The 23793-nt window shown below is 32.8% G+C and overlaps 1 protein-coding gene across 1 annotated transcript; it reads left to right on the forward strand.

The window, feature by feature from the left end:
• The first annotated feature begins 4317 nt into the window (after positions 1–4317).
• LOC132760633 (troponin C, slow skeletal and cardiac muscles-like) lies at positions 4318–19063 on the forward strand. Its single transcript, XM_060752651.1, has 6 exons — positions 4318–4444; positions 4955–4973; positions 7842–7985; positions 16741–16875; positions 17045–17137; positions 18030–19063. The coding sequence occupies exons 1-6, from the start codon at positions 4442–4444 to the stop codon at positions 18059–18061; spliced, it is 426 nt and encodes a 141-aa protein (XP_060608634.1). The 5' UTR covers positions 4318–4441; the 3' UTR covers positions 18062–19063.
• The last annotated feature ends 4730 nt before the right edge of the window (positions 19064–23793 follow it).

A 23793-nucleotide genomic window follows, 5' to 3' on the forward strand; every position in this document is an offset into this window, starting at 1 on the left:
CATTTCACAGATTGAAAAGACATTTAGATTTTTATAATTTTTACAAAATCTTAAACATTTTCATTTCATTTTGATTAATTATATAATACGTAAATATGCAATTTTTAAGCATTTCCGTGTATCAATTTTCAACAACTTTTTGTTAAATATTTCTTTCATTTTTTAGAACTAGCGGCATATTTGACGCAGACGTGTAAATGATAAGTTCAGAGGATTCCAAAAGAAAAATAGTGATGATCTTCTCTCAACAAAATGCTATCCAGTTTCATTAACTTTTTGCAATGACTTTTACACAGTCACGATGTGTCCTCTTTTGGAAAATTGATTTACATTGGTAGCTATTTGTATCAGTGGTACACTGTTTAGATGGTTTATATAGTGTATTTATATTTGAGCCGCGTCATGACAAAACCAACATAATGCGTTTGCGACCAGAGTTTGTTAGCGAACAGCATGGATCCTGATCAGACTGCGCGGATGCGCAGGCTGGTCTGGATCCATGCTGGTCGCAAACGCATTATGTTGGTTTTGTCGTGACGCGGCTCATTTATTGTATATTTATATTTATAAATGTGTGTATGTAGCACTATTCTTACATATGTAATGTGTAAGGTACAACATGATTTCAGTAATAGTTCCAAGTGAAAATGTTGACATGTTTGGCTTTGATCCTCATTTTCAGGAAATGTTAGTATTGTCACTTTTCAGCGTGCACCCTCCAAAAGAATTTCATCTGTATATAAGCAGAAATAAACATGTACTGACTGTGTGATGCCATTTTATGTCATTTAAAACATCAATGCAGAAATTTTATCATGAAAATATTTAATTTTTTTTTTTTTTTTTTTTTTTTTTTTTGTTCTTTTTTGTTCTCAGTTTCATAGGCAGCAAATTGTGCTTAAAAGTATAGAGTAAGTAAATTGTATAAGGATATCTTGAAACAGTATATAAATAACACATGGGTTTGTGGGTAACAGTAAAAATATCATTTTTTTATTATTATTATTATATACCACATTTCTATAGCACTCTTTTCATAAATAATAAATGTTCAAGAGTGCTTTACATAGATCCGATAAAACATAATTATATATATATATATATATATATATATATATATATATATATATATATATATATATATATATATATATATATATATATATATATATATATATATATATATAAGACATTAATTAAGTAAACCTATTAAACAATAATGATAATCTAAAACCAGAAAAGGATGGTAAGAAATACAGACACATTTAGTTTAAAATCAAGGCACAATTAAAATTAACACTGATAATATAGCAAAAGTAGTACATGTATGATGATTTATGAACTAACGTCCATAGAACTTTATGAAATAATGTGTTTTGAGAGCTCTCTTAAAACATGGCAAGGTATTACAGTCTCTAATGCCAGGTGGTAACGCGTTCCATAATTTCGCTGCGGCTGTCTGGAAGCACCTGTCACCATATCGTACTGTCCGAGATTTAGGCACAACTAATGTCATTGAGTTATTCTGGGACCTCAGATTTCTGACTGGGATGTACACGTCTATCATGTCTTTTATATAGGCTGGTGATTGATCGATGAGGGATTTATATGTATAAGTCAAAATTTTATATTCGACCCGATACTCTATCGGAAGCCAGTGAAGTTCACGTAAGATAGGTGTTATGTGGTCATATTTGAGTGTTTTGGTCACAATTCTAGCTGCTGTATTTTGAACATGTTGTAACTTGGTCATTGACTGCTTAGAGACTCCATATAACAGTGCATTACAGTAGTCTAACCTAGAGGTAACAAGTGAATTTACTAGAGATTTGGTTGCTTTAACAGTCAGATAGGGTCTGATGTGACCGATTTGTCTTAATTGTGCATAACAGTTCCTACAGACATTATTTACATGTTGTTCCATCCTCATGTTCGAGTCAAGAAATGCACCAAGATTGCGCACACTAGATGATTGGCTTATTTTCGAACCGTCGACTGTTACTGTAACATCTGAAACAGGTTGTGCGTTATGTTCAGATGAGAAGATGATCAACTCTGTTTTGTTGCCGTTTAGCTTCAGCATGTTGGCATTCATCCAACTTACAATATCTTCAAGACATCTTTCAATACGGTTTATATTCTCCTGAATTGAAATATTAGTCACTGGTTTGAAGGATAGATAGAATTGTGAGTCATCTGCGAAGAAATGGTTGTTTAAATCATATTTACGGCAGATTTCTCCGACAGGTTTCGTATACATCACATAGCTCTTGGGTCCCAGGACAGACCCTTGAGGTACACTGTACTCCATGTGGACTGGCTGTGATAGTTTGTTGTTTATGCATACAGTCTGGTATCGGTCGGTCAGGTATGGCGTCATCCATGCGAGTGGCTTGCCTGTAATTCCAAAGTGTCGTTCAAGGCGGCGAAGGAGCGTTCCGAGGAAAATACTGTTACCTGAGGCGTACCCGAGGGTAACAGTATTTCTACGAGGGATGATATTTTACTGTTACCCACAAACACATGTGTTATTTATTTAATTACCCCGAACAAATACTGTGATGATCTGAACTTGTAAACTAAATCTAACTGTAACAGAAAATAAACCAAGAGTATCAGTAACTAAACTGTCCTTACCTTGCAAGTTTTAAGTGTACTGTAGGCCTACTTGAGAAGCTGTTTTTCTTTTATTCTTTCAGCAAGTGATAATATCTACCAGTCATAAACATAAAATAAGATGTGTTTTATTTACAAAACAAAACACTAACCCATTTATAAGGTTATGATCTGTGAAATCTGATCCTTCCGTATTCAGAATATTCTTAGCATGGTTTTTGACAAAGTGCATTTACAAAATACAGTAACGGTGATATCCTACAGATGTCTGTCCAACAACTCTATCTGTAACGTTTCACTAGTTAAAATTGTTAAATAATCCTTTGTTGCATGCTTTAATCGTCTGCATGTTCCAGTTTGACACATAATTATTCACATTGCAATTACTTCCGTTGAAAACGGATGTTTACTTTTTGACTATTCAACCAAAAGATATTTTATACGCGAAAAGAACTCTAGGGTGCAAAGAACTAAATTTTATGAGAGTCATAGTTACTTTGGTGATGTCCTAAAAAATAAGAATGAATCGAAAGAAAATGGCGGCATTTCATTTAATTTTATTTAGAAAATAGACCACGTGACCAGATTTTATACTGTTAAAAAATACTGTTACCTATGTAACAGTACAAAATTCTTAGTCACGTGGTACACTTGCATTAATAGTAAGAATAACTCCCAGAGGCCTATGGGAAATTAGCATTATGAAAAAAGTGAGGGGTTATAATAATTATTAATGCCCTGAATGGATTCTATGTTTTTGAAGATGTTAACACACATAAATCTCTAACTGAGCAGGAATTGGATTAAATATCTTACCTTTGACCTCAATCAATGGATTAACTTATGTAAAAAAGTTGATGAATATTTTCCCTCACCCCAACCCATCCACTCTATACGCCTTTAGTTGTGTTGTTTTATTTCACATATTTTACCCACCATCATTATTTACGTGATACATATCTGAGCTTAAACTAACAAAATTTTCGTGACCCGCTAAAAACGTCATTGCCACAGTTCAGATGTTAATCAGACTTAAGACCCAATTCAAGTTACATTTATGAGTTGTAACGTAATGTTTTCGTGAAACCGGGACACAGACCGAGCAGACCGAGTTTGTAATCGGCAAATCTGAATATCACTGCAGGACTCGAGCATTTTTTTCTTTTTGCAAAAGAACACCTTATACGAGATTCTACATGTAAGTAGACTATTGAGCTTAATATTCATTTCCTTTACAACTTAAAACATATAATAATGAATTTACTTCTCAACAAGTTCAAATGATTCACCTGAAATAAAGTTTATAGTTTTTTTTCTAAGAACAGATAAACATCAATTAATCGGATGTCACTACGTACCTGAATGAAAGTCTAACAAATATTTGGGACATTTTTAAAATATGGAATCGAACAGCATAAAGGGGAGATAACCGATTAAACATGTGATATCAGAAGATACGGTTATTAAAAAAAGTCATAGTTATGTCCAAAATTTACTTTAATTTAATACATTCTACATTCTTTTTGTATTTAGAAATGTTTATATTTACGATAATTTTTATCGAAATGACCTCAAAGATTCGTGGCCGCAGTTGTTTTCTTTTAGGATTTAATTTGCGGAAGACAGACAATAGAAATTTATATCATTTTATCAAATGATTGCCATTGTTAAGTGCGTTAAATAGTAAAAGAGAAGTAAAGTCAAGTCATGCTTCAGGTATTGAAGTATATACTTATATATCTTTATAGCGGCCTTTTGTATCTCAATGTCTTTATAATTACGTGTAGTGTAGTTAAGTGTTCAGTTTGGAAAAATACAATCAAACATGGTAAGTGTATTTTTTTACCGTCAAATGTTTCTTTTATTTTCTCATTATTTCTCATTTCGAAACGTCATTTATTATGAAGAAATTAGTTTGCAAGTGATAAAAATGTACCATTTAATGCATTGATAACAACAGAGAAAGCTATATATAAATGAAATATAAAATTATTTTAGTTTAAACTGTTTTTTATTGTTTAAGTAATTATGTACATTTACATAAGTTGCATTTTAATTTATTATCAGTATTAAGAGGGAAAGTCGCCCTGATAACTTTGTATATCTTTCCTAAAATAATCATATAATAGCAATGCTTTAAATAGCGTTATTAACCTGAAAACCATACATTTTTCGTTAAATTTATAAATGCAGAAAAAAAACCGATGAAATAGAAAAGTAAGGTTATTTTTAAACAAACCTTGTTACTAGGTATTGTGTTATATGTTGAGTGTATTATCAATATGACTAACACCTAATTATTTATAAATTAACAAGTACAATATTTTTTCTTTTATAGGCGAATTACAACAAAAAAGGTTAGTCAGTAAAACGTTTTCGATTTTTTGAAATCTAACAGTCAATGAAACGATTTCTTTATTTATTTTTTCTTTAGATATTTTTCAACACCTGGACGTTTATAACTATTTTTTCTCTTAATATTCTGATACAACACGTAAGATTTCATCTAAAGATAAAATGCCAAATGATGTGTTTGTGTGTATGAATCTTGTGACATTTCGTATCAGTATTCTATTTGTGTACTAGTGACATACACCATAATGTGGACTATATGTTGATGTATTAGTATCTCTGCTTCTCTGAATGAACTACTTTATTGTGTGTTGGAGATCGTACGATGTTTTGTATATGATGTGTTATCAAAAAGGCAGGGTTATATGTATCTCTCATAATTTCTATTGATGTGACGTCTTTTATCCAATACCTTTTTAATGTTTATTTCTTCTTCTATCATGCTTTTTAACTTATGTACCTGTACAATCTTTAACAACGAGTTTAAATTACCAAATTTGAAATATTTTTTATTATAGTACTTAATTATTATTAGGGTACGGATAAGGGTCAAAATGGTTGACTTTTCACATATCATAAATTTTCAGATGTACATGTATTACGCGTGTTGAAGCATTCATTTATATTTGACCCCCCCCCCACCCCCACCGAGTATAAATCAGATTGCCGAGTGTTTTCATGTTCTTTCTCTGTTGTATCATAGGCAAAATTATAAACACGATACATGTTGTCACAATATGAAAATACAGAACAATAAGTAACCAATGAACGAACATCTGAATATGTTATTTCTAACGTTATCCCATTCCCTGTCGTCACAATAAATAAACCCAAGAAAAAATGAGCCAGTCAATGAGTATGGCTCTGGAGTGCGGGTAACTAATGTTAACGCACTGTGACACATTTTCAACAGAAAGGTCCCCAAACTATGACACAAAAGAGATTTATGGCTTGAACGATTGCTTTTATGATTATTAGACGGCGCGTGCATGCGCCGTCTAGTAGATATGCATTTGTTCTTATAGCAATGGGGAAAATTTTACATTCTTTTCTTGGTTTAACAAAATCACATTGTTTTCAAATTTTCTAATAGCTTATCTTATGTACAACATGTCACAGAGCTTTAAGGGATTAAAATAAACGTTTAACTGAAGTGATAGTGCCATGTTTGAATATCATATTCTTTTTATAATTACTTAATAAATGACGTGCCAATGAGCCAGTCTATAGTCGATCTTTCTGGTCTAATGACGAGAACATTAAAATACGCAACGGAGATTTTACACAGCGGAAATATATTTTGCAAAACAGGAAAAACGTGTTCGACGTGTAATTCATGAAAATGATTAACATTAAGTTATAAAACAGATTAACTGATTTAATAAAGTACGTTTATTTTAAAATGTATCACAAAATTTGAAATAGGTTATTTTGAAGGATTCTGTGACTGAAGATTGTTTTCTTTCACCTTGATTTTTTACTACATTTAGTGGTCCTATACCTAGATTCTATAGGCGAATATGCAATTTTTAGTTTAATCAAGTAGTTTTATCTTTTATAAATAAGAAAACAAAACGTAACTAAGAATTGATTATAAGAGACAGTTCGTCCTCAAATTCATTCGAACGAACATTATGCAATTCGTACCAATATCTAAATGGACATATTATCGGCACATATTGTCTTGAATTCATTTTAAGATTACCAATCATTTCACTTTTTCTTGTTATCCAATTTATTTTGCTTCGACCAGACGTTTCAATCATTGTCGCAACAGACAAACATTTCAGACTTTCAGACACATAACAAGAACATGGAGAAAAAAATTGATTAGTGCTTCCGATATTCAACTGTAATAGAGAACGATTTTCTATTCAGATTTTGTACATTACCTGTGTCTTTTCACATAATTTGGCGGCGTCTTTGTTATGCAGCATCAACATTTGACTTGTTCAGTAAATAATATGCTTTATTTTAGAGAATAACGTTGCGTAAACAAACAGTAAATCCAATGTAACATGCGTCAAATTTATACAGTATTAAAAAGAGCGTTTTTCGTCAACTTTGTCTTTCATATTATTTTAAATTGACGAACTTGTGTATACTTCAAAAAACTTAAATAATTTAAAATAAAATGCATTATCATAATAATAAGCTTTGAGAGACACGTTTGTTAATTTGACATTGGTATAGATAACTGTAGATATATGAGCCGCGTCACGACAAAACCCACATAATGGGTTTGTGACCAGCATGGATCCAGAACAGCCTGCGCATCCGCGCAGTCTGATCAGGATCCATACTGTTCGCTATCAGTTTCTTTACTTGTTATAGGGTCTGTAAGCGAACAGCATGGATCCTGATCAGACTGCGCGGATGCGCAGGCTGGTCTTGATCCATGCTGGTCGCAAACCCATTATGCTGGTTTTGTCGTGACGCGGCTCATATGTACTGATCACACGATCAATGTAAGAAACACTAACTAATCGCAAAAATAAGTCACTAGTCACTTGTCTAAGTTCACCTTGATACATAACTTTAACTATATAAAATACTTCTGATGTTTACTTTTTTAAGGTTCTGTTTGCTTATCTTTTGTAAGTTTTAAAATCTGCCAGTCTGCAGTGGCTATTTTCAATATGTTTTTACTTTGTAGAAAATAAACATTAATACGTTCTAGCATACAGATACCCTTTACATCATGCATAACATTAAACGATGTTAATTTTAGCACTTCCTCAATTGTTCGTTAATAATGTTTCATAGTGTGTTCTCGGCTGAAATTGTTGTGTTAGTGACGTAAACAGCATGCTAGAATAATCATAAGGTCAATATATCAGGAATGTAAATTTGTCGTCTGCTGATTTTTTCAGAATGGCGGGAAAAGTTTGATAACTTTGACAGGAATAAAGATGGAGGAGTTTCAGCCAATGAACTGGAGAGATTATTACAATATGTGGGGTTCAATCCGACCCAAGAAGATTTGGCTGAATACATGAAACAATTAGACAAAAATAGTATGTATTCGTCAGTATTTGCTTTTTGCTAATATGTGAACCGTATGTGTGGAAATGTTTTGATATATTTTAACCTAGAATAAACGTTTTGATGTTAAATCTTGATATACTGTAGTATAAGTAGAAACATTTTTATAACTGATGTATGGATGCCCTAGATCTCCCATTATACAGATGTGAGTAATAAAATAGTACGAGCAACTATTGTACAGTAACTGTACAATAATAAATGATTCCGTTAATTAAACAATAGTTAATAAACATAAATGTAAAAATTAGTCAACCAAGGTATTTTGACTTTTTACTTTGTCAAATATATCCAAATAATTTAATATATTCTCGGTTTACTCAAATATTTTAAAGTGAACTCTAAAAGATATATTTGGAAAGTAAACTTTATCAACTTTACATATATGTATACTATTATTTAATACACAAGTACTGTAATGTTGATGGCACATTGTCGACATTTTTTTTATCTCAGTTCATAATGTGAGTCAATTCAATACATTTATTGCACGAAACGTTATTCATTTACATGAATTTTGCACCCCTTTCCATAATTTAGTGTCTTTTAAAGGCGTACGCAATAGATTTCAGATAGACATATACGCAAATTGAAAACTGTATAATATTTATTTCAACTTTTCTGATCTTAGAATATGATAACATAAACAGTTCGATCTGATACCCTTATTTGAGCCGCGTCACGACAAAACAAAGATAATGGGTTTGCGACCAGCATGGATCCAGACCAGCCTGCACATCCGCGCAGTCTGATCAGGATCCATGCTGTTCGCTTTCAAACCCTATTACAAGTAGAGAAACTGATAGCGAACAGCATGGATCCTGATCAGACTGCGCGGATGCGCAGGCTGGTCTGGATCAATGCTGGTCGCAAACCCATTATGTTGGTTTTGTCGTGGCGCGGCTCATTTGTGGTTTGTTTTGCATATTATACTCAGCTACAATACAGAACTTCATGGAACTCAATAAAAGACTTTAGTTCCCTATTTTCAGTTTAAATAAAGATAATGGATATTCTAAAAAATGTGACAAAGAAGAAAAAGTAAAATAACTACTTTTTACATGTATTTAAAATTTTATACAATCACTCAACAGGAAGAGAGCTGTGTAACACCGCACTTTGGGGTCAAACGCACTTTGGGGTTCGACCCCAAAGTGCGTTAAACTTCGCACCGCACTTTGGGGTCCAACGCACTTTGGGGTCAAAATCTAGAAATTGACCCCAAAGTGCGTTAATATGCTACATATCAACGCACTTTGGGTTCAAGAGGTCTAAAGGTGTCATCTGAGTTCTGCTAAAATACGGAGTACTGACTTATTTTCTACCTGCGACATTGGAATATTTGAGGTGGAGTTCAAGATGGCGGTCAATACTTTATGATGCTTAAGTGATAATAGTTTCATTAATTTTACCACTTGAAATATCTAGAAATTGTGTTCATATAACAAAATTGCGGTGGCATAAAAGTGACATTTGCATTTTTTGGTTTTTAGTTTTGTATACATATTTTATTTTAGTTTTGCATACATATTATTTTCAGTTTTGCATTCATATTTTATTTTTAGTTTTGCATTCATATTTTATTTTTGTTTTTCGTACATATTTTATTTTTGTTTTCATACATATTTTAGCCAATCAAAACAGCCTTCAAATTTCATAACAGCCCATTGTTGAGTATAAAACTAGCACAGTTTGGTCACATTTCTGTCCATTTTTGGAATCTGCTCAGTCGTTTTCGGCCGGGCAAGCCTGATTTCGGCCGACCCTTTTCGGCCCATTTTATATTACATGTATTTTATATAATTACTGTTTATTATTATTATATACTACTATATTAGTGTCTATTTGGAAAGGGCTGTTGATTGGTGATCAGTTATTATTACATGAATATGCACATCTCAACCCCACCCCCTGAGAATTGAGAATTATGAAACTTAGGTCAATTCTTTAGCACATCCAGATAATGTGCAGAACTTATATGCCAGGTGTGTAACACCGCACTTTGGGGTCAAACGCACTTTGGGGTCCGACCCCATAGTGCGTTACGCACTTTGGGGTCCAATTTCGACCCCAAAGTGCGTTAAACAGGTACATATGCATTTTTTAACATCAGGCAAACGACCGCACTTTGGGGTCATAGAAAATTAAAGTTCATTATGTTTTAAATAATATATTGTAGTAAAAGCCAATGGTAAACAAAAAAATCAAGGCATTAAATAGACACAAACATGTGCCCTGAATTATAGTAGAATCAATAGGGATTTAAATGATCTTGATTAGTAAGTGAAGAACTTTCACCAAGTAAATCACCAAATAAAGAATTTGTATCAATTATTAAGCTTAAAATATTTTTCTCAAATTTTCCATTTATTTTTAAAGAATGTACACCTTTCATTAACTCCATTGTTTTTAGCTAAATGCATTATTTCCCCGTTTTTTATTTACACATTTTTAAGAAATATGATAGTCTTAGCATAGACAAAGGTATAAATTCTGGGAAATCTTAGTAAGACATTTCAGTAAAAAAAAGTGCCTGATAATATGTTGAAAGGGCCATTTATTTAGCTAAATGTGACATATAAGAAACTTGGCTAGGTGTAGATGCGGCTTTAAGTAGTAGTCCGTACAGGCAGTACTAAAAATATCAACTACATGTATTTAAGTAGTCGCAAATTAAGAGCCGAGCTTCAGAATAATGTAAAATTCTCTTGGGGGTATAGAGGGGATTGTGGGGTATTGACCCCCGAGGAACGTTTTAAAGGCACATTTATTTATGCTTTTATTTGTTTCTCTTAAAAGCTTTTTTATTTTGATGTTCTTCTATATTATCCAAAAAATACACATTGGCCATTTACCTGAACCATCTTTTTCATCTGTTGCTTTTTGGCAATGATGAGTACAGTTATAGTGAATTAGTATTTTATATTGAAGTCAAATACTACAGTGTTCGTTTCTTTTATGACGAATAATATCACAGTTATCGCTACTTTATTCAGATAACAAGCATCTTACATTTCTCAGATACCATTATTTTAACATTATAAAATTCATGTTTGCTCTTTCTTAAGAAGTATGTAAGATTTCCCATAAAAAAGTCTCCGGCGAACGGTTGTTAGAAAAACCCTTACGTTTGTTGATAAGCTTAATAATGTTTTTTGTAAAAATCACTATTAATAGTCCGATCGAAAAAAATTTTCACCAGAACATTGCAATAGAGTATATTTATAGTTCTTTGGAAAAAGACATTAACTGCATTTTTTTTTTCATTCCCAACATATTTAAAATGGGGCTCAATATGGCACCAAAAGTTATCAAGTAAATGACCGACAGAACGGGATACTTTTCGCAGCATCTTTTAATTCTAGGAATACATAATTTCTGTACTAGAGTATTTTGAACGGTGGCATAAAAGTGACATTTGTATTTTTTTATACTTTTTTTTTGTTTTTCGTACATATTTTTGTTTATTTGTCGTAGATATTTTTTTACATGTAGTTTTGAATACATACTTTTTTTTAGTTTTGCATACATATTCTTTTTTAGTTTGCATACATATTTTATTTTAGTTTTGCATACATATTCTTTTTTAGTTTGCATACATATTTTATTTTAGTTTTTTTGTACATATTTTATTTTTGTTTTTTCGCACATATTTTTACATGACGCCATTTGCAAAGTAGAGGTTTGGATAATTACACCATTTGTTAAACACCATTTTCAAACACTTCGCCATCTGTAAATTACAGTACCCCATTTGCACTGCAAATACCAACATTTTCATTTTTTAGTATTCGCGGTAACCCAAAGAAAGGTTCTGCATATGGTCTCGTTGTGGTTAACATTTGTCACAAGGTGCCTTAAAATCCCTCATGGGGTTTCGGAGATAAGGAGCGGACATGAAACCCAAGTCTTTATTCTTTGACCTGTAGCTGTGACCCCGACCTTGAGCCGGCACACCTGGATATCTGGATGTGCTAAGGAATTGACCTAAGTTTCATAATTCTCAAGTCTAAAGGGGGTGAGGTTGAGTGGTGCATATTCATGAAATAATAACTGATCACCAATCAACAGCCCTTTCCAAATAGACACTAATGTAACAGTATATAATAATAAAAAACAATAATTAAATAAAATACATATAATATAAAAATGGGCCGAAAAGGGTCGGCCGAAACCAGACTTGCCCGGCCGAAAACCACTGAGCCGATTCCAAAAATGGGCCGAAATGTGACCTAACCACTCTGCTAGTTTTATACTCAACTATGGACTGTTATGAGATTTGAAGGCTGTTTTGATTGGCTAAAATGTGTATGAAAAACAAAAATAACATATGTACGAAAAACAAAAATAAAATATGAATGCAAAACTGAAAAAAATATGTATGCAAAACTAAAATAAAATATGTATACAAAACTGAAAACAAAAAAATGCAAATGTCACTTTTATGCCACCGTAATTTTGTTATATGAACACAATTTTTAGATATTTCAAGTGGTAACATTAATGAAACTTTTATCACTTAACATCATAAAGTATTGACCGCCATCGTGAACTCCAACTCAAATATTCCAATGTCGCAGATAGAAAATAAGTCAGTACTCAGTATTTAAGCAGAACTCAGATGACACCTTTAGACCTCTTGAACCCAAAGTGCGTTGATATGTAGCATATTAACGCACTTTGGGGTCAATTTCTCGATTTTGATCCCAAAGTGCGTTTGACCCCAAAGTGCGGTGCGAAGTTTAACGCACTTTGGGGTCACCTTGTGACAAATATTAACCACATCGAGACCATGCAGAACGTTTCTTTGGGTTACCGCGGACTATATATTTGTATATATATACTAAATTGTGTTGTTATTTTTTTGATACCTCCAAAAATGAAAATGTTGGTATTTGCAAATGGCAAATGGGGTACTGAAATTTAAAGATGGCGAAGAGTTTGAAAATGGTGTTTTACAAATGGTGTAATTATCCAAACCAGTACTTTGAAAATAACGTCATGTAAAAATATGCACGAAAATAAAAAAAAAATATGTACAAAAAACTAAAATAATACGTATGCAAACTAAAAAAGAATATGTATAAAATATGTATTCGAACTAAAAAAGAATATGTATGCAAAACTAAAAAAGTATGTATTCAAAACTACACAAAATATGTAGGACAAACAAAGAAACAATATGTACGAAAAACAAAAAAGTATAAACAAAAAATACAAATGCCACTTTTATGCCACCGTACAGAAATTGTGTATCCCTAGAATTAAAAGATGCTGCGAAAAATACCCCGTTCTGTCAGTCATTTACTTGATAACTTTTGGTGCCATATTGAGCCACATTTTAAATACGTTGGAATGAAATAAAATGCGGTTTATATTTTTTCCAGAGAACTATAAATATACTCTATTGCAATGTTCTGCTAAAACATCAAGTTTTTCGATCGGATTATAAAAAGTGATTTTTACAAATACATTATTAAGCTTATTAACCCTTTCCCCTATGAGCATATTGTGAAAAATGGCCATTTTTACTGAAAAGCCTCCTCTTACAAGTTCAAACTGCTATGAAACTATGAAAAATGCTTCAATACTAATCAAACTTTGCACAAATGTTGACTGGACCATTGCCTTTGTGACGACATGCTCAGTCTTAAATTTCCTGTTACCATGGCAACAAGGGGACATCTCAAAATTGCCAAAAATCACTATTTTGCCTCGATTTTTTCCATCAAAATTTATTTCAAAGTGCTGCAACTTCTCAAGGGATTGATATAGAGTCAAAGGCTTTTCAGCGTTGGTTACACGTTATATTATGATCGACCTGGGGTCATTTTTAGCCTCTCACAAGTCCAAAATTTTCTTGGCGATGAGGGGGACTCCGCCCCCCTTCAAACCCCCCCTAACAGAAGGGGGCACATCCCCCTTCTGGCAACCCCCTGATGTATCTTTTGGATGGGGGGCGGCGCCGAAAAAGTGCTCAATTTTTTGACCAACATTTCTCAAACGAAAACATGTGTTTGGGGCCCAAATAGGACATTTTTTCACTATTTGAGGCCTAAAAAAAGGGGGGGGGGTCGAAAATGCGTTGTTTCGCGTATATATGTGGTAAAGGGTTAACAAAAAATGATGAAAAACTTTGGAATCACCTAAAAACTAGTTTTTCCATGTTAAAATGTGGTCTTTCACCTAATTTTGGTGAAATATTGTTGTTTTGTAACATTTATAATTTTTTTAGTTAACCCTTTCCCCCATGAGCATATTGTGAAAAATGGCCATTTTTACTGAAAAGCCTCCTCTTACAAGTTCAAACTGCTATGAAACTATGAAAAATGCTTCAATACTAATCAAACTTTGCACAAATGTTGACTGGACCATTGCCTTTGTGACGACATGCTCAGTCTTAAATTTCCTGTTACCATGGCAACAAGGGGACATCTCAAAATTGCCAAAAATCACTATTTTGCCTCGATTTTTTTCATCAAAATTTATTTCAAAGTGCTGCAACTTCTCAAGGGATTGATATAGAGTCAAAGGCTTTTCAGCGTTGGTTACACGTTATATTATGATCGACCTGGGGTCATTTTTAGCCTCTCACAAGTCCAAAATTTTCTTGGCGATGAGGGGGACTCCGCCCCCCTTCAAACCCCCCCTAACAGAAGGGGGCACATCCCCCTTCTGGCAACCCCCTGATGTATCTTTTGGATGGGGGGCGGCGCCGAAAAAGTGCTCAATTTTTTGACCAACATTTCTCAAACGAAAACATGTGTTTGGGGCCCAAATAGGACATTTTTTCACTATTTGAGGCCTAAAAAGGGGGGGGGGGTCGAAAATGCGTTGTTTCGCGTATATATGTGGTAACGGGTTAACAAACTTTGGTATTTTGTAACGTCCGCCAGAGGCTTTTTTTATGGGAAATCTTACATACTTCTTCGATACCCCACAATTCCCTCTTTACCCCCAGTGAGAATTTTACATTATTCTGAAGCTCCGCTCTTAATGTGCGACTACTAAAATAATTGATATTTTTAGTACTGCCTGTACGGACTACTACTTAAAGCCGGATCTACACCTAGTCAAGATTCTTATATGTCACATTTAGCTAAATAAATGGCTCTTTCAACATATTATCAGGCACATTTTTTTTTTACTGAAACGTCTTTCTAAAATTTCCCAGAAGTTATACCTTTGTCTATGCTAAGACTATCATATTTCTATAAAATGTGACTAAATTAAATAAAAAACGGGAAAATAATGCATTTAGCTAAAAACAATGGAGTTAATGAAAGGTGTACATTCTTTTAAAATAAATGGAAAATTTGAGAAAAATATTTTTAGCTTAATAATTGATACAAATTCTTTATTTGGTGATTTATGTGGTGAAAGTTCTTCACTTACTAATCAAGACCATTTAAATCCCTATTCATTCTACTATAATTCAGGGCACATGTTTGTGTCTATTGAATACCTTGATTTTTTGTTTTTACCATTGGCTTTGGCTACAATATATTATTTAAAACATAATGAACTTTAATTTTCTATGACCCCAAAGTGCGGTCGTTTGCCTGATGTTAAAAAATTCATATGTACCTGTTTAACGCACTTTGGGGTCGAAATTGGACCCCAAAGTGCGTAACGCACTCTGGGGTCGGACCCCAAAGTACGTAACGCACTTTGGGGTTTAACCCCAAAGTGCGTTTGACCCCAAAGTGCGGTGTTACAGAGCTGCATGAACAAATAAGTCGAAATTGTTATTCATTTTCGATTATTTATCAGTTGTGCAGTATGTAACGTATATAAATATTGTGATTTCAATATGATTACTTCGTAACCAGTATACATTGTATCGATATTTATACAGTATATAATAAAAGTATAATTATTATGATTAAGATAAAAGATCTTTATGGGTTAATCACAATAAAATATCATAATTTCTGAGCTATCATAACAAAGTCTTTAATTGTTGGCAAGATTATCAGTACAAAATAGTAACAAAAGTCAAATATAACAATCTTTGCTGTATAATTTGTTAAGAAAACGGATTAAATCAAAGTTAAATGGGTCATTTACTGTAAATATTAGTGTAAAATATTTACATAGGATTAACTGCTAAAGTAAACGTTATTCTAATTTAATCTTATCTAAATCACTTATTACTTATGTATTACTTTTGTGTTTATTTATTTATTATAAAAAATGATGAATTTATTAGTGTATTATTTAAGATTTCCTGTTAGTAAAGCTTATGATATTCATGTATTTTTGACAAGAAATTGTTTTGTGGGTTTAAAAAGTAGGGTTGTAAACTGTAATGTGAAGAAACGATGCTTCCAGCGTACCCACTCATATAATTACTGAACACCTTAATTAGATCGTACTACGCCAGTAGCGTAGAAGTTTGAGACTTTAGAAAAAATAACAATAAAAATGTAGGAATGAAGTCCGTATTTTAATATGGTGTACTGTATTGGCTTATTGTGTTTTCTACTGACTATAAGATTTCAATGTCGAGTTGGCAAAAAGTTATAGCATGATAAGTGTCGTTGTGTATTCATGTTTTTTTAAACATCAAAAAGCTCTTTTTAAACATATTTTTGGTAATGTTTCAATTAATAATTGCAGGATTTTCGCTATAAGAGATTGTTCCAAACTATGCGTTGATAGCAGGGTTATAAGTATACCTAATGGGAATTATTTGTCTTATATTAAAATTGTCGTTTTTTTCAGATGATGACTGCATAACGTTCGATGAATTCTTCCCGTTTTTAAAAAGTCTTAAAGATCCATCTGGAGAGCTAATGGACGCATTTAGACTTCATGATAAGAATGGAGATGGTTTTCTTGACGAAAAGGAACTAAAAGGTAAATCTTACGTGTTTATTAAGATAATATGTTATAACATATATATTTTTTTCATAACTTTTTATAAAGTAGAAATTATTGGAATAATTTGTGCAAACGTTATTTGTAAAACGAAAAGAAATTTATGATTTTTGCAAAGCTGTTCAACATGGAATGGTTTTCATTTCAGCCATTTTTACCAGTGGAAATTTCAACCCAAATGAGATTGATGATTTATTCAAACTAGTAGATTCAAACAACGACGGTAAAATTGAGTTCAAAGGTAATAAAATTTCCAGGGTTTGCTGTTCATTTTCATATTTATTACAGTACAAATATTAACAACATTAAAATCGTCATCGGATACAGCCCGTAACGCCGGAGTTTGACAGAAGTGGAGAAATTGTGCAAAAGTAACACCGAGTTGTACAAACATATTGCTGAAACGAGCAACAAGTAAACGAAATAATATGGTTCTAAACTAATTAAATTGAAAGAAATGAATAAACGCACCCGGCTGGTAAGCCATTACATGTTAAACATCAATACAAATACTTCAAGAAAATCGTTAATTTTCATGATGATTCGTTAAAATGACGACAAGGCTGTAGTATGCGTTTCGTTGAATAACTCATATGCGGTATACCTGAGACATTTGCCGACATTCTGTTTATAAAATATTATAATTCAGACATTTTATGCCGTAACGCTTAAACATGTAAACGTCGCCTACAATAAGATAGTTAGGTCGTCATTTTCACGATTGATTTTGAAAGCAATCACTTCTTTGAACATTTTGTAATGAGGGTTAACATAAAATGTCTACTAATAAAGTGATATATTTCCATTTGATTTACGATATATAAGATATTTGTCTGTTAAATTGCGTGCTTTACACAAGCACAGTTCGGCGGCGTTACTTTTCTATGGCTGCTGCGTTATTCTCACATCCTTATTCGTTCCGGGATATATACGGTGCTTAATGTACTTGAAGAAAATATATTTTTAATTGTTTGTGACATTATCTTCTATAATTGATAGACATTTGATAGATAAGTGAATATAGATTGTGTTTTAAGAGATTCTTTAAAAGATTTCATATATGATAATATCATTTTTATTGTTCACTATAATAAACAGACAGTCCTAAATTTAAACATGTTTTTCCTTTTCAGAATTTGTCGAACTTTTCACAGAAATGATGTGAAGCAGGCATGACATAGTTAACCAGATCGCAAACATAACTTTTCAAACACGCAATACGTGAATACATTCATCAGCCGTTCATACGTTCACCGCCAGTTGATAATAATAACTACTCACTGATATTCCCCAATCCTGTCATCACTTAAAAAAACTAAATCTTTGTGTGTGCCTGAGCAACTTTCGAAAGTTTCTTCTGGACGTTGAGAAATTTATTTTGTAAATAAATGGAAAGCGCACGACATTTAAGACAATATTTGATATTATAGAAGAAAATGAAGCTTTATTCTTTCATAAATCTCACAATACACAATTAACAAAGCCATTATAGCTCATAGTCACATTTTGGTATATACCCTTATGAATTAATAGTACCATTAGTCAACAGTAAATCTGTCAATAAAGTAAACAAAATATATGTAAAAATAGTAAGATGCAAGAAACAAGATACACTACTCTTACAAGATTTAAATGCATTTGATTCGTAATTACTTCCCTTACATTTCAAAATATCTAATACAAAAGAATATGTCTGAGACTCGTTCCTAAAAAATGTGACTGTTTTAAAAATGTTTTTGTTCATAATTGAATCTTAAATGTTTATTAAGATCCATATAAAATATAAACTAAGTATAAAACATTATTTTGCATCTTCTTATTTTTGGTATTATTTGTATAAACAATGTTCCAACATGTCAGTACCTATTTACGTACGCACGTAAAACGGTTAACGGTGATTAGGTCAAAAGATATCTGGTAAATAATTTTTTAGATTTCCTTCATGAACCTGTTCTCTGGTAAATTTTCCTATAAATTTTATTTGAAAAATAGTACTAGCACGATTATATGTGCAATATTACGACTATGTGCATTTGTATCTTATTATTTGTAATGGCATAATAATATTACAATTGTTAAGTCTGAATTTGAGTTTCTCTCCAGTTTTGTTATTTACGTACTTCATATTTTTTTAAATATATTTAAATGAACATTTTATTGAAAAGGAGTGAGTGTGTTTTTGTTGTTTTTCCCCCTGCTTATTGCATTGCATGTTGTCGTTTTCCTCGACTTATATGCAGCATTTCCTAAAACCTTGTATAAAACAATGTGTCCAGATTTTCTACCAAGTTGAACTCTGATTGATTTTAAAATCTTACTTTGAGCCAGAACGACTGCATACTGTTTTACTTTACTATCCTTTTCAAGAACAAGGTTAATAAAACTGACTCGTGAATATTTTCTATTTAACTTTAATTATCTTACCAGCGTAATGATAAGTTTCTGTGTTATAGGGGTAATGAAAGAAGAAATGTTTTCATCTTTTTATATTTTTAATGCAAGTTATATTACAACTGATATTTATAACAACGAATTTTACTTTTTGTTAGATCTATCTGAATTTTATTCATAAAATAAAAAGTAATACCGGTCTTATTGTTTCAAAAATTCGGGAGTCAAATGCTAAACATGTTATAGCGAGGCCAAGTGTCTATTGTCTGTAAGTGAACGGTGGTAGTTACCCTTCGGTCACGGGTCAGGTGGTCAATTTGTGCATCCCTAGCAAGGTACAAGCGAATAGCCGTGGAAAGGATTTCATAATCAATCACACCAAAATGTCACCTGCACCGTCCGGGGATTCGAAACCGGGTCGCCCGTTCTCTGTTTAAGATAGTAACCTCATTATATTACACACGAAAATTGACACGTATATTCACACATTTGCATTTTTCCGACAGATGGGTAGAGCAAAGTATAGTTTGCAATAAAATATACAGAGATGAATTGTACAAAAATAGAAAACTTTGCCTGAGAAGTACTTAAAATTGTTATTATTCAAGCTTCAATAGTGTATACGTTTCAGAACTGAAAACAAATTTTCTTGTCGACCTTTCAAAAGGATTTCTACAGGGCATGTTAAATTTAGTCATATAGTTTGGTTTCTTTTCGTTGTAACAAAACTGACAATGTGAAACTAAGCTTAACTTATACTTCATTAGTCTTTGAATTTGTGTAATGGATTTGCGTTGTTCGTATAAATAGTCCAAAATATTGCCAACAGTTAAGAGCCTGATCAGACTGATCCAGTGTACAGGCTGACTAGACGCTGGGCTAGCATAACCACCCTTACCCCCCCCCCCCGGGTATTTATGTACACCTTTATAGTATTGAAGCTTAGGGTATGTGCTATCAATTGGCACTTGTTGTTTAGCTGAAACGTTTACCATGAGAACAAGTTGATTATCACCCCTTGTATCATATTTTTTCTATATAAGTTTTATAAGAGTTCTTCAGATATCTTCTCTATGATATTTGAAGTTTGTGATCTAAACATTGTTTTGAGTTGTAAATATATGTTTTATGATTTATACAAAAAGTTTTAAGTTTTAACATAAAAATAACATAATTAATGGTGTCCGCCATTTTAAAATGGCCGCCAATTATTGAACAGATAAACAATTCATAACAATATTTAATGTGTTTATACCCATTTATAAATAGTTTGATGTCATTATTAATTATATATGATATGCTTAGTGAAACTAACTCTATGCTGGGTAGAATTTTAAATAGTCTGCTCTTGAATATTATTTCAATTTTATAGAGATATGAACATAATTGTTTGGGGTCGATTTGAGCTGCCTTTAGAGTTCGATATACATGTACTTTTAATTGAATTTCATGCGAATATTGACTTTTTGTCCTCTCTAGAAACTTAATATACTCTCACTTATATGAAATACAATTTAAAAAGTTGGTAGTTGACTTATCCGTTCGTTCCTGCTTCTGTATCTTCATATGACTATATTGAATTGTAAAGCTTACCCGCACCAAAATGACTATTTGACAGAAAGGCTGCTCGTTGAGTTCCACCAAAGGAAACTGTTCTTACTCTTATTTTATTTAGTTGGTAGTTTTTCATTATTATTATTATAATAATAATTGAGATTAATGCATTACATTTCATTATCATTGTTACTCCCCTTTAAAAAACATTATAAAGTTACTTCCCCTATTTTCATTGCGCCATTAGAAAAAAAGCAGAAGTACAATAGTATGCTTCTCCCTTAAAATCAATTGTTTTATAGTGATTTTGTTGATAAAATCTTTTTTGAAATGCAACACAGCATATGACAGCATAAGACACTGATGAATCATTTCGGACATTGTCAGTCATACTCTCAGATTTTGGAGTTGGAAACTGTGTAACAGTACCCTTTATCAGGACATTATTCTCGTGTCAGTCATACTCTCAGATTTTGGAGTTGGAAACTGTGTAACAGTACCCTTTATCAGGACATTATTCTCCCTGATGCAAATTTTGCAAAAAGCAATTTGATAGCACATTTGTGCTGGGACCATTTCCATCTCATCCGTCTAAATAACAACCCATACTGCACTTCAAGAAAGAGAACAGCCGTAAGATGATGACACTAAAAGAGAACAAACATCTTCTAATATATCAAATATACAGGCGACTAAGGCACGCACTGTTAAATACAAACCTGAAGAATTGGCTAAATGCTTAATTATTGGGAAATAAGAACCATTTATCAATACTTTTCGACAAAGGAAATGTTTCGGGTTTTGCTGTTTCATCTGACTTTCTATGGTTCATGTGTACATGACAAGCAGATTGTTCTAAGTTGGGCTGGCTGGATCTCTCTTATTATAAACATCTGAGTTGCAAGATCAAACATCCTCTATAGAAGAGCACATTTATACCAATGTACTTTATTGCCCAAAGTACAAAAAATGCCAATGTTCAGAAAATTCTAGAAATTTCAAGTGTTTCAAGAGCTGTAAACCAACAGTACACATTTGTGACCTTTGATTTCGCTGCTGCTAAAAGGCATATTCTTTAGTATGGAAAATCCAACTAAGTACAGTGATACTATCAAACATTTAGGGGCTTTTCGCTTGCTAGGTTAATACCTAGGGGGGATTGGCAAACGGCATCGTGGAAGTCGTTTCTCAGAAATCTGATAGAGAAGAGTAAATGTGTTAATGTGTTCACAGTTGAAGCTCTCGAAAGACTGCTTTTGAAGATTTTGTAGCAGCAGTTATCCAAATCCATAACTCTAGTGCATTGGAAGATATTAACCAAGCGTTAAATGTGCTAGCTGAGAATCAAAGACGTGAACACCTTGTAGATGTGTTAGCTAATGATTCTGTTTTTGAACTTTACAAGAGGTATCAAGAGTTCAAGGAAGACTTCGGAAAAGGTCACTTAGGGAAGACGGCACAGTTTTGAATGGATCTATTGTTAACATTTGGCTGGTTCTTTGTTTTATGAGAGCAACGAAGGAAAACGATCTTGACCTATACATATCAACATTATAAAATATGCTACAATTATTCTTTGCATATGATCATCAAAACTATGCAAAATATCTATCTGTATATGTTCTTATGCAACACACCCAGGATCAAGAGAGCTTATTCAAAAATTCTGTAAATATAACTATTTAGCAAAAAATATACATTCATGCAAAGTCTCGTAGAGGCATAATAGGATTCAGGAGAAACTTTGCTGCCTACTACAGATGGAGTCAAACACAACACTCGAGATCCAGCTATGTTGAGGCTACATTCCGCATGGCCGGCATATCTTCAGTGGATTATTCTACACACATTGATACACAATTAGCAAATATAGCTGCATTTGAAAAAAAAATGTCACGAAACTCAAAGAATCAATAACTAACTTTATGAATCCATTTGTTACAGATAATAGGGATGTGTTGTTCTGTTTCAGTTCAGGGGCTCCTGCACCAGAACAGATCGAAAAGAGTCTGCTTGATGCCTATCGAAATGGACTTGAGGCACACAAAAAGCTCGCCCAAGAACCTCTGGTTGATAAAACTGTTAGTTTTATGCGCCACTGAAGAAGCAAAACTGAAAAACCTTTGCCGATACAAAGAAAGTTAAGAAAGTGACATAAACTCAGAACAATCTTATCGAAGTTAAGATCGCTGGCAATGTCTTCGGTCAGCTTATCATGCTATCAGAAGGAAATGACATTATCCTTAAAAAGATACTAACGTACCCGCTTGGACCAGTCCCTTGGTCTCTAGCTTCAGCAGATGGCTTACCAACAAAGACTGCCAAGGCAAAACTAATTCATGATCTCGAAGGCGATTATACAATGAACAGAGGCCAGGTAACAAAAACATAATATACATATATCTTGAAGCACTTTCTTGTCTCCCTTCAACCTTTTAATACGCGCTGAAAAAGATTTTGAGATTTTGCCAAAATGTGTGCGTGCAGACTTTGTGACAGATACGTACAAAGCAGAATTTATCAAATCTGCAGAAAGGTCATGAAGAGGAATGAGTGATACATACCTGATAAAATGCAGCAAAACCAAAGTTTTGGTAAACTGGAAAGGTTTTTTTGTAATAATAATAAAAATAAGAAACAATTGATAAGATTTATATTACAGGAATTGTCTAAAGTTAAATCATATGCAGGGAAATTGGACGGAAGGAGAATCTTGTGCTTATTTGTTTGTTTGTTTGTTTGTTTCATTTTACGCCTTTACCCAACAGTATTTCAGTCATATAGGCGGGTAGTTTCTTAACCATCGTTCCTAGAGAGATACACCAATACTAGACTACCTTCCTCCGTGCTAAACTACCAAAGCATCTCCCGGGGATCAAACCCAGACATGTGTATTCCTCCAATGTAAAGACGGAAAAGTAGAAGTAATACCAGATCTACATACGTCTCAGG

The sequence above is a fragment of the Ruditapes philippinarum genome, unplaced genomic scaffold (genome assembly GCF_026571515.1).
Source record: "Ruditapes philippinarum isolate M1 unplaced genomic scaffold, ASM2657151v2 ctg798_1_1_1_1, whole genome shotgun sequence".
Classification (NCBI taxonomy): domain Eukaryota; kingdom Metazoa; phylum Mollusca; class Bivalvia; order Venerida; family Veneridae; genus Ruditapes; species Ruditapes philippinarum.